This window comes from Ophidiomyces ophidiicola (genome assembly GCF_022830035.1).
Source record: "Ophidiomyces ophidiicola strain CBS 122913 chromosome Unknown scaffold_12, whole genome shotgun sequence".
NCBI classification, from domain to species: Eukaryota; Fungi; Ascomycota; class Eurotiomycetes; order Onygenales; family Onygenaceae; genus Ophidiomyces; species Ophidiomyces ophidiicola.
In genome coordinates, this window is record NW_026054652.1 from 469,211 (window position 1) to 483,619 (window position 14,409).

A 14,409-nucleotide genomic window follows, 5' to 3' on the forward strand; every position below is an offset into this window, starting at 1 on the left:
TTAGACAACCATCCTAAACTACCCAGACTGGTCCTGGGCGAAAAGAAAAAGATGCTCGTTGCAATGACACACCAAATCTCCTTGAGAAGCGTTTTCCTAACCTTGTTGGCTGGTTGGCGCTTTGGGCCGATGGGTTGCATTTTTACAGGGATATCATAGGTCCTTTTTCCCTCGTTTTAAGGGTAGTTGCTTCTAGAATGATCCTGCCCGCCAGGTCCTCTTTCTGTGAGGTCTAAACGGGTACGGAATGCTCAGCACCCGTAAACAAGAACTGTAACCCTCCACGAGCAGCCACCACACGGTAATTAGGGAATAGGCCAGGCGCAGGGGAATTCGACAAGTTCAGCAGTAGTGAAGATCGGGAAGTCCGTTCTCGATCTTTCTCGGCAGAGTAGCAGCTGCCTGCAGCTGTTAAAATGGTGAAATAGTCCTGTGAGCCCCGAGTCTGTGCGCGATGGATCCATCCCAGCACCGTTGCAAGCAGCCCGCCCGGCCGACGTAGCGAAGTCTTCCGACGGGGAGGTTGGCCGGCGGCGCACAGACGGGCTGGTCACGTTGAAACAATGTGTATGTATGTACTGAAACGCCCAATGAAACGCCGGCGCCACAACGTTAAATCCGCCTTGGCCAACCAACGCGCGCATTCTCCAGTAACGCGTCGTACAGCTCGGCTCGCGCGCAAAGCTTAGCCCAACATCGCGGCCTCGATCTTCACGGCTCGCCTTCAACAAACATCTCCAACATCGTCCCGTCCGTCTTGTCGATCAACCGTCCCCCCAGTGGCCTGCCAGCTATGAGCGTGGGTAGGGTGGCTTCCGGTCTCTCTCCCCGGCTGATCACCTTTACGTGAGTTAATTATCATCAAGGATCTCTCCGCAACCAGGCCAGGCCCATGCGGCCTGCTTCGGCTTCCTTTAATCTCTGCATCGGAAGCATCATCTCAGGGTTTAGCATGAGTGGCATGGGATACCTTTCCCCATGCCACTTCATATCCTTGCTTAGCCTGTTTCCTCAGAGTTTTGGGGCAGATGGTGTTGTGTACGGAGTACTCCGTACTCCGTACCCAATTGACCACCCGCATTTTTGGCTTTGTTTCCTTCGGCATCACCTCGGCTCTTTCACCTACTATGCGTGACATATGTGGATCTTAGCCCCCTTCCAATTCAGGTTGTAGAACTTCTGAAGCGTTGAAATCGCCAAGATCTTCATAGAAGCGCCTTCAATGCTCTTGAGCCATGTCACAACTTGCCAGATGGTAGCACGCACAGCCGGCGAATGCTATACATCTTATTATTGCCATTTTCCAACTGGATCATGCACAATCCGAAGTTTGCCCCCAAGGTACGTTGATGTTTTGATAACCCAGATGCTTTCGAAGCGAAGAAACCCAGTGCGTTCAATCAGCCCGAGCTTGCCTTCAATAATGGTTGCAAATTCTTAACTAGGGGGTTAGAGATTGGAAAGGGGAGAGCACTACGGAGTGCTACGGAGTAGTCTCATGATATATCGCCAAACTTAGCAATATACCCTGCCTCAGTTGCTTTCCCCACATCTTAATTCTGCTGATTGATATTATCATTTTTATTGATCCCAGAAGCTGAAAATACACTCCGCAACACAGGAGCGCCTCAGATATTCCCGATTCTATTTCGATTGAAGAATTCTGAAGATTAGTACGGGTAGTGATCTGATGTCCGGATGCCATCCGGAAACGCCTTGTGCTATCCCTGACGCCGAGACACACCAAACCTTTTTCGAAAACACGGCGGCAAAAAGCGAAATTCGATTGACCGCATTGATGTCAACTGATCTATACATCCCCCACTGTCGATCATCACCGTGTGGAGTGGGACTTACGATTGTGATACCCTTCGCCTTTCTTCACTGAATACCCCAGGGGATGTGGACTTTATGATATGGACCTATAGTGGCCTGGATCATGGCAAGTACGTGCTATCATGCGAAACAGATTACTCTTTGTATTGCCGTCCATCATCTGAGGCAGGCTTGAATAAGAGACTTGATATGGATACAAGTTCCTAATTTCGATTATATTGTCCGCTGAATTTGGGCGGTGCTAGCCGGACTGGTCCACTCTTTCCTTGATTTTACGCTTAGTTCCCCGGGATGTATTTATTCCTATTTTTGCCGTTGGCGAGGCAGTTCAAATTGTTCCTTGGCGGTGTGCATTTGTTTGGGATGCAAGAAACCCTGTATCCATGGATATCCGAATAACTTTTGGCAGTGCGTTCATCAGGACCCATGGAGGGTGAAGTCACTTTTCTCAATGCCACCCTCCCCGACCACAATCAAGAGCCAAACATATATAAGCCTAAACATCACCTCACTTTGTTTCTTACGGTTTTTATTCAAAGCCTTCCTGATAATCTCACCTGAACCACCTTCTCCCGCTCTTCATAATGGGTTTCTCTAAAGTTCTCTTCCTTGCGGCAGTGTCCGCTGTCAACGCAGCAGACATTCTTGCTGCAAGCCGCCCACAGGATGTCATTGCCGACCAGTACATCGTCGTGATGAAGAACGATGTGTCCGCAGAGTCCTTCAGCTCTCACCGTGCCTGGGTTGCTGATATGCATCACTCCGACTTGACAAAGCGAAGTCTCGTCGGCCACGGCATCAAGAGAACTTATGACTTCCACTCAATGAAGGGTTACAGCGGCGTCTTTGATAAGAACACCATTAAGGAAATCGCTAAAAACCCTAATGTATACTTTCTAGTTTCTTTAGCTCTTATTAGCTTACGTCTGACGTATGATCTAGGTTGCCTTCATTGAACCTGACCAGGTTGTAAAGCTTAACGATCTCGTCGAGCAGCCAAATGCACCAACCTGGGGTCTTGGCCGTATCTCCAACAAAAGAGTCGGAATCAGCAACTACTTCTATGATTCTAGCGCTGGTTCAGGCATCTGGGCCTATGATGTTGATACTGGTGTTGATATCAGCCACCCTGAATTTGAGGGTCGTGCGATTTGGGGCTCCAACCACGTCGACAAGGACGACACCGATGGCCACGGCCACGGCACCCACGTTGGCGGTACCATCGGCAGCAAAACCTATGGTGTTGCTAAGAAGGCCAAGATCATTGCTGTTAAGGTTCTCAGCGCTTCAGGCTCTGGAAGCAACAGCGGTGTGATTGCTGGCATCGACTGGTCTGTCAACCATGCTCGCCAGGCCAATATGATCTCCAAGTCCGTGATGAACTTGAGTCTGGGTGGTGGCCGCAGCGATGCAACCAACATGGCTGTTGCCAACGCTTTCAAGGCTGGCATGCACGTCGCCGTTGCTGCTGGAAATGACAACGTAGGCAACCGAGCTTCTAACAATTAGACTAGGGGGGATATTGGCTAACAGACCACAGCGCGATGCTCGTAACTCCTCCCCTGCCTCCGAGCCTCTCGTTTGCACAGTCGCTGCTAGTGATATCAGAGACAACAAGGCCTCTTTCTCCAACTTTGGATCAGTTGGTCAGTGACTTGTGTTAACCACCTTTTTTTTGATAATGGCTAAACAATGGTGCAGTGGACATCTACGCTCCTGGAGACACCATCCTCTCTCTCCGACCTGGTGGCGGTACCCGTACCTTGTCCGGAACCTCCATGGCCGCTCCTCACATCGCTGGTTTGGGTGCTTACCTCATGGCGCTCGAGGGCATTCCCGCCAACCAGGCCTGCGACCGCATCAAGGCCCTCTCTCAGGGTGTCATCCGCAACCCTGGAGCCCAGACCACCAACAAGCTCGCCTACAACAACAGCGGCAAATAAGCGGTGTTAGCTTGACTGCTGTATACCGTCACATTTGCTGACGGGCCATTTGAGATTTTCAAACATTCCTAATGAAGGGAGTGCTGGATATCTGGATTCGGCTAGTATTCAGGGAAGGCTGGCCAACAATCCATAACGATTCTTCTTCTTGAACATATTCATGACGTGTGTATATATACTCCGTATCTCAATGGAAATCCTTTTTTCCCATTACATAAAGACACGTAAGGACTTTGCATGAAGTGAAGGTTTTAGTAACTAAAAAACATCCCGCGCCGCTTTTAAATTTTCTTGAACTCGGGAGCTAAGTACGGAGTACTCGGTAGGTTAGTCACTTAGTTAATTAGTTAGTTACATGATTAGTCAGCTGCCATTTTGTCTCCAGCGTTGGTCTAAAAGCAGCGATAGGTAACCTCAAAGTAGTTCCTACGGATGAAATGCAGCGAGAAAATTCAAAGGCCGATAATTAAAGATTAGAATAATATTCTTTTTCCAATGACAGTGGCGTCTCGTTAGCTACTCTTCCTCTCACTGAAGCCCTTAAACGGTTAACTAGCACACAAGCTCCTTATAGCCACAATATGAGCATCTTCGCGAATACCCTCAACTAATACCATTCAGCGGGGTACGCCCTGCATACATTCATATTTGTTTTCTGGAACCAAATTTACCCTTCAGAGACTTATTAAACCATAAATATCGCCATCATGGCGACACCATTCTCTAAAAATAACTTGGGTGCGACACCCACTCAATATACATCTTCACCCCATCCATCTGCTGTACCTATGGGCCGCCCGCTCTCACACAAATCCCCTTCCATGAAAACACCATCTGCCTCGGGACACGGGCATCAAAACCATCCCAGTGCACCGTCATACAGCATTCCTACACCGCTTCCTATGACAGCAGCAGGGCTTGAAGATCCTGCCATGTTTAGCTCGCCATCAGCACTAATTGCTCTTGGTCTGAGTGGAATAACACCATCCCCAGCAGCACAAGATGTGCTTGGCGTACAGGGTATGGCCGACAGTGACGTTCATGCCCTGCCGATTCCCCCTTTAGGCATAGCCAAGGATATCGACGAAGAGAGAAGAAAAAGAATCGATGAGGTTGTGGCGTTACTGCGAACTAGAGTTGCCGGAAGGGGGGTATGTCGTGAAAGTGTGGAACGCCTGGGTAGACTTGAGGGTTTGGAGTGTATGTGGCAAGATAATGACCTTAGCATAGCCGGGAACTCCGTTGATTTGGAGATTGAGTTCCAGCCCGGCCAGGAGATTGTCACAAATGTCACTTTGAGGTATGCTACTCCTGACGCCCCAGAGGGTGAGAGGAGAGCAGAAGCATCAGAAGTATTGAGGCGGAATCTGGAACAAACACCTGGAGATCAACAGAGTGGGCGCTGGAAACCATTGGGAGAGTTTCATGAGAATCTACGTCGATTAGCAATAATGGATCAACTGAGTAGAGAGGTTAATTGTTTTGAGGCTACGGAAGGTGTTTACGAGTCCTTAAAAAGGGTATGGATCGAGGAAAAGAACCGCGGTATGCATCGAGGAGACTGGGAGCATTTATGCAAAGGATGGGTCGGACGGCCGTCTCTACATGGCGGAAAGCACCTTGGACTTGTCCTCGACTACTGGGCAGAACAGAACCGAATGCTTGATTCCGAAGAACGTACGTCAGAAAATAAGATGGACACTGATAAGCCACCTAATGGTGACAAGAATTCTCACCCGAATCTAAAGCTTTGGAGCGCTGCAGTCGAATGTGAAATTGGTTATCCTCCAGTTCGGATATCAAAGGACTGGGTGGCGGAAGTTGCTTTCACGGAAATTGATACCCAAGACGGTAACGATACTGCTAAAATTAATATGGTCAATTGGGTCGAACCTCCAACTACGTTAGTATCAACTCTAAGTAGCAACCCGCAATCTGCACTAGACCCGCCTATGCTATCTGGAACAACCCCAAATGTTAGATTCGCCGCGCGACTTGAACCTCCAGTTGCGATGCCCACATTGGTTGCATCGGAGGTCTACCGAGTTCTCGGGCTGAACATGGCCCAGGAATTGAAAATTACTACCTATGATTTGCTTGTTGTTCCTCCCCATATTGACCGTCTCGATTTTCTAGATATAGAAGCCAAGCAGTCATTACACGAGAGAGAGGTTTATCGCATTGACGAGCACGGAAAAGCGATAGGCCGACCACATCTGTACACTTTCAGTGCTGTTGAACAAGTTCCGGGCCGCACAATCAGTGAGTTGCCGTTCGCACATCCACGGCAGATATCAGAAATCCTTCCAGTACGTAATTGACATTCTCTAAACCCCAACCACAAAAAACAAAGAAAGGAAAAAGGGAGAAAAACCATAGATCGGTGTCCAGCTAACCAACTATCTATTCAGGTTTTAAGACAGTATGCTCTGCTTTCTAACCTCTTGCAGAGAGTATTCAACGATTCCACGGCAGATCCCAGGACAAACCGCTCGATCTCGCCTGAGAAACCAGAGCCTCACGTCTTCACAGAATCTACACCTGACGGATATTACATCAGCAACATTAATCCCACGGAACGTCAGCTCGACTCAATGTTATTGAAGACCAGAAGGGGCGGTTTCCGCTCTTCTCCTTCAGACACTCAGACACTTAGACCTCTACCAGCTGAGACGGGTCTTAGAGCGGACATCTCACTCCGAACGCCAATAGGAGGTGTGCCATCAATTATCGTAGTTTTCAGTGTTGATGAAACTCTGCTAAACAATGAGCCAACCTTGCCATATGCCGTGTCAGAAATGACACCTCAAACTGTAATGATGAATGTGGAAATTCGTCTCAATGGAACTATCAGTATATCCGAAGTTTCAGGCCTATGGCAGGATGAACATGATAATAAAACCGAGGCTGAAAGGAAAACTTTCTGTGCAAAAGCTTCGAAGGTTCTTGAAACTTGCGAGGATGTGGGACTGCTGATCGAATGGGTTGTGAGGTGGATGAGGAAGCAGAACAAAAAGTGATTTACATTAGCATCGTAAGGTGCCACGTTGGCAAGCATGCAACAAAAATGATAATCATCCACCACATGGACCTCCTAGACTCTGGAGATCGACCCAGCTGTTGTTAAGATCAAACAAAAATAAGAGAATATGCTTGGACAAAATAACCCATACATGGCGTTCAGCCGTTCACGTGTTCACCTGCCGCCTTTTAATCCCTACCTGAAGCCCCAGTGGCTTTCTCAAAAAACCTTCTGAAGTCTCCATAGGACCATCTTGTTCCAGCTGAAACTCAAAATTTTTGAAAACAGTCGCGGTGATACAATGCAGCTCCATTTCCGCAACATTTCTCCCTACACATGCTCTGGGGCCATAGCTGAAGGGAATGAATGCAGCCTTCTGTTTGGAAGTAAGTCGAGCGGGATCCCATCGAGTGGGAACGAAGTTATCTACATCCGGTCCCCATATCTCTGGAGAGTGGTGGATGGTATATGAAGGAACTGATAGGATAGCTCCTGGATGGAAGGTGTGGCCTTTGATGACGACTGGTGGTGAATTTGGAGGGATTTCTCGAGGAAGGCCAAGCGACGATGTGCTGTGGATGCGCATTGTCTCCAGAATGACCCATTGTAGGCTAAAATGAAGTTAGATCTAAGTCAGAGAATAAAATAGAGGGTCTATGCATACTAAGGAATATCTTTAACCATAGCGAACGATGGTACTTCAATATGTGCAGGAATCGCCAAGTCTAGGACTTCTTGTAGTCTTTTAACAACACCAGGAGTCCTCAAAACCCAATAGAGAAGGGCACAGGAAGTATTCGAAGTCGTATCTGAGCCTGCGATAAGTTGGGTTAAGGCTTCCGCTGTAAGCTCTTCACGACCCAATTTTGCACCCGTTTCATCCCGTCCTTCCATAAGACGGGAGAGGAGGTCTACTCTAGTGTTCGATGCCATCACCTCGGGGCGAAGACGCTCCGCTACCCGTGCCACAGCAATACCAGCCAGATTCTCCACTGCTTCTAAGCCATCGCGAAAAAAACGATCTGGCAGGTATTTGGCAAAAGGTTTCAACGCAGGAAAGCAGCCTAGAGTTGCAGACACCTCACCACGGCGGTTGAGAACTTGGATAGCGGGAACGTACGATGCGGGAGCGTCTGGAGATTTTTTCATCTCTGCGACATCCCTTCCTTTCGCAAGCATACCAAATGGGGCTCCAAATGCTAAATCTCCAATGATATCGAAGGCCAGGTAGTTAAACCAGTTCAGAGCATCAATGGATGCAAACCCTGATTTTGGATTTCGCTGTAAGCTCGATATTTGCGACAATTGCAGCACAAAAAGCTCCAGATTTGCGTGAATGTATTGCTCGAATTGGCCCACAGACTTTGCACTGAAAGTATGGGAAATCGTCTTCCTTTTGCGTGTATGCTCCGCGCGGCTTCTTGTGTTAAAAACGCCGCGGCGAATGGAGACAAAGGCGTCATAATACTCACTGCGAGGGTAGAATTAGATATACAACGTATCCGCAAGACCATGAGTAACCACTTCACGCAATGAAGGCAAAACAGTAGCTTGGTTGAACTCACGCTTTCAAAAACCCGTTTCCATGGCCATAGATGGCCGTGATAGCATCTGCATCAGCAACCGAAACATGATTCGGTTGGATTCTAACGAGAGTCCCATATTTCTTATGGGCATCGTTCACAGCTAGGTATCTTGTTCCCTTGCGGGCTTGATATAGCAGCCAGAGATTGGAGATTGAAGCTGGGAATGGTGAGGGGATGTCGCGTAGATACCACAAGCGGAGATATGGTGCAATATAAAAGTAGGTAACGAGGGCACCGACAACGAAGTATGGGTTAAAAAGAAAGGCAAGCAACATGATTAATGGAGCTCAATGGCCACTAAAGAGAGATTGCGCCTTGCCGGTACGCACACGGTCCCAAGCAATGCAAGTCCATGGAGAGAGCACAAGCTGCACAACTATATATCCAGCGCGGAACAACGTTGGAGCGCGTTAATCCGGGGAATAACCGGCGCCGGAGTGAGAAACCGGGATGCCGCGAATTGCGGGCGCTGCTATTGGGTGCGGGGAAGCCGTCAGCCGACACGTGACAATGAGGCACGTGACGTCGGTGTAAAATCGCGGCAGCCTGAGTCAGCGCGCTAAAGCGGCGGTAATATTAACGGCAAATGCGCTATGGAGTGAAGAAGAAGCAAATCAGGAAATGCAGTAGCGGCAGGCGTTTACTTCTTGAAGAAGCTGGTGATCCGCTGGCTCCTATGTCCTGTGGTTTTTGTGCCTGCGCCCTTGCTCTTGGTGGTACCTGTGAGATTGCTGGTTGCACTGCGTGTTTTGCGGCTGGGACTAATAGTAGATTGCACTGGTGATACTGCTGTTGTTGTTGTTGTTGTTGTCGTAGGCTTGGGAGTGTCCTCAATTTTAGGTAGTTTTTCCGAGTTGACTCCGTCTCCCTCATCTGGAGGACATTTGCGTTTCCGGGAAGTTGCATTTTCAGCTTCTTTGCCCTCCATTCTTATCTCTATTTCACCTTTAGGCTGAGTTTGTGCACCCCCTTTCTTGGTGTTGACAAAGAAATTGGCAATATTCTTCTTGTTTTCTTTGCTGTCAATTGGGATGATAAAACTAGGCGAGTTATTTCCAACCTTACCCACGTCCTTGTTCACCTGGTAGGCTTCGAGTTCTCCCTCGTATGGTTTGAGCATAGACTGCAGTTCTTTGGTCCAGGTATTTCGGTGTGGATCTAGCCACGTTGCCATTTCAGCACTTCCTAGTTCCAGAATTACGGGCATACGATCATGGAGAAATTTGAGGGCGGCGTTGGACGAAGTAGTGATAACTGTGTAGGTATAAAGCTTCTCGTCAGAACCTGAACGTAGTTAGTCAAAGGCATAGAAGTCATAAATCATCGGACATATAAGCTACCTTCATACTGGACACAATCCCATAGTCCAGCGAAGCACATAAGGTTCCCGTCTTTCCGTCTAACGAAGTGTGGAATCTTCTCTTTGCCCTTCTTTAACCATTCATAAAAACCCTGGCAAACAACTACGCATCGCTTTCGTTTCTTCATAGATGTCCACATACCCTTATTCTCAGCAAGAGAGTCGTCGCGGCAGTTGATCGTCTTCATCAAGGAACCGTAATCCGGCGTCCGTTTCGTCCAGAATGGAACGAGACCCCATTTCATGCTCTGGAGTTTATATTTAATCTGATCCTGCGTACCTTCTTTACCGATATCATGCAATTCTTCTACCCCCTTGGGTTCTGCGTGGTGAGTGGTCTGTGTTTCGCCATCATGAGGCTCTGAGGGATCATAGCCGCCATGGTCAAGGGTGTCAGCGCGATAGATAGCGCCATAGTTTCCAGGGGCAAAGTTGTAGGTTTCTCGTACTTGGTCGTCATCTGGAGCTTCGTCTACTCGCTGGCCATGGTGCTGCAATTGGTTTCGGATGAATGCGAGACGCTGGATATCAGCCTGTCAGACACCAATCATTCGTGGAGTTCGGGTTCCTAGCTAATAGGGATATGCATACCACGCCTAGAGCATATCTACCACACATTTTGATAACCCAAAGATTCTATCCAGCTGATGACCTATCAAGTCATTTTTGGCCCCCTGTTTCTGGGTTCCAGGAGGTTGATCGGTAGTGCCTTGATACTAATAGTAAGCTTATCTGATTAACTTCGGTGCCAAGCTATCGCCAGAGCTCGAATCTTAAGATTTGCGAGCTTCACCTTTACACTATTCATCTTCACAGCCTATTGACGAACCAGTGAGACCTGGCTCTTCCTTAAATATAATTTACTGGATATACGACTACATTCTATCATGGTACTATAAAATCTGCCTTGCAATGCTTCACCTCGGCCTCCGCCGCATCGGCGCCGCACCCTCTACCACCACAACCCGGCTTATCCCCCACATCCGTCCATTGTCACAAGCACGAAGGGACTGTTTCTTGCCCAAAACCATCTCCAATATCCGCATTCCATTTTATTATCAAGTTCGCTCTGCCTCGGCCTTTTCGCGCTTTCGCGACAACTTCAATGAAGCCAGAAAGGATATCTGGCAAGAACGGCCCATTGGCATGCCGGCCATGCTCATTTTTGCCCTCGGTACGACAGGCTTTCTCATATATCTCATATACGACCACGTCACCCGGGTGGAACCCCAATTCGCACGTTTTCCGGCACCCGTGAGTGATAGATTGCGAAAGGCAATATACTATACAGAGTTCGATTTGAATCCTGTGGCTGCGCTTCATTGGTACAAACAAGCGCTGATTGCGGCAGATTTGTCGGGCCTGCATCCTTTCTCGGAAGAAGTACTGGGGATCAGATTACATATCGTACAGATGCTAGAAAAAGCAGAGATGATCAAACCAGCTATTGAATTATTAGAAACATTACAGAAAGACTGTGTTGAATGGGTGAATAATGGGCGGAGAAAGGAACTGGTTAGATATCGAGAGCGTTCAAGTCGAAATCAAGCGAAAGACAGCTCTACCGCGGAAGACGAGAATATTGAGCAGGAAAAACAAATAGAAGAGGAGCAACGGCGTGCCCTTGCTATGAAGAGGGCTGCAGGCTGTGGTGTAAAGCTGGCAGAACTCTACTCAAGCGATTACATCCGTGACTCAGAAAAAGCCGAAGAGGCTCTAATAAAAGCCGTTGATCTCAGCCGCGCTGAGCTTCAGTACCGTCGGGGAAAGAACCTCCCAGTATCCCAGGTAGAAGGTGGCTATTACCTCAATCTTACAGAGGTAGCATCCGCTTTCAACGAACTAGCAGATTTATTTGCGCGGAAGGGTCGAAACGACCTTTCAACAGCTCTATACATGCAGTCTCTCTCACTAATTAAAGAAGACGAGCAAGACAGGCCCAGTACATGTGCCCAGGTCGTCCTGCTGAACAATATAGCAAGCCAAATGGCTGAGCAGGCTCAAAGCCCAAGTCCTCCACCTGCAGCAACGACATCCAGCGCACATATGCCCCCGGTATCGCGTGACCAGTTACTTTACGCCGCCTCGGAGTGGGCTAAGAAAGCCATTGATGTGGCTGATAAGATCCAACCTCCAGCCCGAAATCAGGAATGTGACCAAGGGTGCCTAACCGCGACTTACAACCTAGGGGAGATAGCGGAGATGCAGGGTCATTTTACTGAAGCGAAGAAGTATTATGTAGAAGCGAGGGAAATCGCAAAGCGAATACAGGTTCCTGAGGGTGTTGAGAGAGTAAATGAGGCTATGGAGCGGATCAAAAAGCAGACATGAAAGATCCTCGCTTAAAGAGAACCATCCACTGAAGTCCTGATGAGATTTGTACGATATATAAAATATCTTTTCCAGGGAGGCCAAAAATGCAGGCATTTCCACGTTAAGATAGCTGGAGTGAGTGGCTTCAGGAACAGTAATCCAGTTGAACATAGTAGGAATTGTTCTGCATATCTACCAACAAGAGTGCAAAAAGAAAAGGTAGATACCATTTAAAAAATGAACCAGTACAGGGTATACACAACCCCTATACAGCTAGTTTTCCTTCCTACCCTCATTGGATCAGGACGCCCTTTTTATGCCCGACACTGAAGAGGGGATATAATGTCCAGAACAGAACTTCTTTCCATTCTGTCATATTTCTTCCCCAAGGACAGGGTCTGGTGCACTTTTATGTAGTTTCAGGAAAAAAAATCATGGCTCATCGCTCGTCCATCCCAACCCATTACTGTTACTGATTTGACAATTTTCCAGATTCAATTCTCTCTATGCCATTGACAGAACGCCCCAGGCCCGAATCTTGTTATCAGTGTAACCAGCAAAGAGAGCCTGGCCATCAGCAGACCAAGCCAAGCTGGTTGGCTCGGGCTCCCGACCCTTCTTCGTAGCCTCGGTCTCGAGCTTGAGTTCGTCAACCTTGCTCTTCTTCTCCAAGTCGAAAATGGTGATGCTGCTGGTAGTGGCAGCGCAGAGCCAGTAGCGGTTGGGAGAGAAGATGAGGGCGTGGATTTCGTCTCCTGCTTGGAGGGAGTAGAGGTGTTTGGATTCGTTAAGATCCCAGAGCATGGTGATTCCGTCCTTTCCACCGGAAGCGCAGAGGGAGCCGTCAGGAGAGATAGTGACAGTGTTGATGTAGCCAGTGTGGCCAATGTGGTCAGTCTGGATGCGGCAGGTGGAGAGTTCCCAGACCTAGGGGAGCAAGATTAGTAAAAGATACCAATAATGCATATGCAAATATTATAATTAAAATGAACGAAATTTCCATCAGGGCAAATGGTGATAATTGTCTCATAGCCCACAAAGGGCTCTGAAGTAGCAAATACTTGAATTGCAAACATCTTTTGGGGTTCCGGGAAAAAATGGGCAGCTGTTGAGACAGGTCGAAGCGTACCTTCACAAGTTTGTCCCAGCCAGCGCTAACGATGACAGGGTTCTGGGGGTTGGGGCTGAAGCGAACGCAGGAAACCCATTCGGTGTGGCCCTTGTCAGTGATGGTGTACTTGCAGTCACCGAGAGTGTTCCACAACTTGATTGTTCGGTCACGGGAACCAGAGACGATCTGGCGGTTATCGGCGGAGAAGGAGACGGAGAGGACATCGTTGTTGTGGCCGACAAAGGTACGGGTGGTGTTGCCAGTGGAGAGTTCCCACAGACGGAGAGTCTTATCCCAAGAGCTTGAAAGGGCATATGCACCATCGGAGGAAATGACCTATTCGCATATCACAAAAAGATCACCAATCAGCCATGGATGACTCTCTACCATTATTCATAGCTAGTATTTGCAGGCAGAACATACGCAGTCAGAAACAATGTGAGAGTGGCCGTGGAGACTTCGCTTGGGGTATCCGTATGCTGTCTCGTCGCGGGTCAGGTTCCAGATGATCAAGGTCTTGTCGCGACTGGCGGAGAGGAGCATATTTGGGCTAAAAACACAGAAACGGTCAGCATGCTTCCACCAATCCAACACGCAATCCGGCGCCTCGGCCAGCAGCTCTCCAGGGCCAGGAATTCGCAGCTCTCACTTCTCCATCGAGGTCGCCAAGGAAGTAACCCAGCCACTGTGGCCTTCGAGGGTTCCACGGAGCGTAAACTGCTCGGCCATGATTGCTATACAGACTTGAACTGGAAGTCTGGGATAACTTGAAGGGCGGAGAGAAACGGGTGGATGGGCGAGCAATGGGGTTGATTTTTTTCTTCTGTTCTGGTTTGCGGGTGTCGAAGCCAAACACACACACAAACCCTAAGCGCACGCTGATTTGCTAGTGCCCGCGGCGCTAAGCCTAGTTGGGACCTAAGCGAGCCATCAGCTTTCAATGTCGCTCGACGACCAGAAAACGACGACGACACGCACGGCCTCCTACGCCGTTTGAGAATGCTGGCTGAGATGCAGGTGTTTAGCAGTTAGCCGATGGGCGGTGCAATTGGGCTGTGAGTATCTTTACTGCGCAAAGCGGCTTTATATCACGAATATGCAGACGCAGAATCCGTATCTGCGGAATGCAAGTGGCTGGTTCCCTTGGAGTATGATTGAAAATGCATATATACAAATGCTCAATATATATACCAGACTCCGTGCAAGCCTGAGATGCAAAAAGCGGTATGGTACAAGCG

At 48.5% G+C, this 14,409-nt stretch overlaps 6 protein-coding genes across 6 annotated transcripts; 3 read left to right on the plus strand and 3 right to left on the minus strand.

The window, feature by feature from the left end:
* Positions 1 to 2,420: 2,420 nt before the first annotated feature.
* Positions 2,421 to 3,779, plus strand: SUB5 (Secreted subtilisin-like serine protease sub5; the record flags this gene model as incomplete). The annotated part of the gene is made up of 4 exons (XM_049252665.1): positions 2,421 to 2,723; positions 2,779 to 3,318; positions 3,377 to 3,482; positions 3,538 to 3,779. 4 exons carry the CDS (start codon positions 2,421 to 2,423, stop codon positions 3,777 to 3,779), a joined length of 1,191 nt encoding a protein of 396 aa, XP_049108506.1.
* Positions 3,780 to 4,486: 707 nt separating this feature from the next.
* On the plus strand, positions 4,487 to 6,799 carry LOZ57_003618 (uncharacterized protein; the record flags this gene model as incomplete). The annotated part of the gene is made up of 2 exons (XM_049252666.1): positions 4,487 to 6,088; positions 6,191 to 6,799. The coding sequence occupies 2 exons, from the start codon at positions 4,487 to 4,489 to the stop codon at positions 6,797 to 6,799; spliced, it is 2,211 nt and encodes a 736-aa protein (XP_049108507.1).
* Positions 6,800 to 6,967: 168 nt separating this feature from the next.
* LOZ57_003619 (uncharacterized protein) lies at positions 6,968 to 8,662 on the minus strand (the record flags this gene model as incomplete). The annotated part of the gene is made up of 3 exons (XM_049252667.1): positions 6,968 to 7,412; positions 7,493 to 8,272; positions 8,367 to 8,662. 3 exons carry the CDS (start codon positions 8,660 to 8,662, stop codon positions 6,968 to 6,970), a joined length of 1,521 nt encoding a protein of 506 aa, XP_049108508.1.
* A 365-nt stretch (positions 8,663 to 9,027) lies between these two features.
* Positions 9,028 to 10,365, minus strand: LOZ57_003620 (uncharacterized protein; the record flags this gene model as incomplete). The annotated part of the gene is made up of 3 exons (XM_049252668.1): positions 9,028 to 9,671; positions 9,728 to 10,268; positions 10,339 to 10,365. The coding sequence occupies 3 exons, from the start codon at positions 10,363 to 10,365 to the stop codon at positions 9,028 to 9,030; spliced, it is 1,212 nt and encodes a 403-aa protein (XP_049108509.1).
* A 294-nt stretch (positions 10,366 to 10,659) lies between these two features.
* Positions 10,660 to 12,078, plus strand: LOZ57_003621 (uncharacterized protein; the record flags this gene model as incomplete). The annotated part of the gene is made up of 1 exon (XM_049252669.1): positions 10,660 to 12,078. The coding sequence occupies one exon, from the start codon at positions 10,660 to 10,662 to the stop codon at positions 12,076 to 12,078; it is 1,419 nt and encodes a 472-aa protein (XP_049108510.1).
* Positions 12,079 to 12,564: 486 nt separating this feature from the next.
* On the minus strand, positions 12,565 to 13,900 carry cpc2 (cross-pathway control WD-repeat protein cpc2; the record flags this gene model as incomplete). The annotated part of the gene is made up of 4 exons (XM_049252670.1): positions 12,565 to 12,987; positions 13,190 to 13,507; positions 13,595 to 13,721; positions 13,821 to 13,900. The coding sequence occupies 4 exons, from the start codon at positions 13,898 to 13,900 to the stop codon at positions 12,565 to 12,567; spliced, it is 948 nt and encodes a 315-aa protein (XP_049108511.1).
* Positions 13,901 to 14,409: the final 509 nt, after the last annotated feature.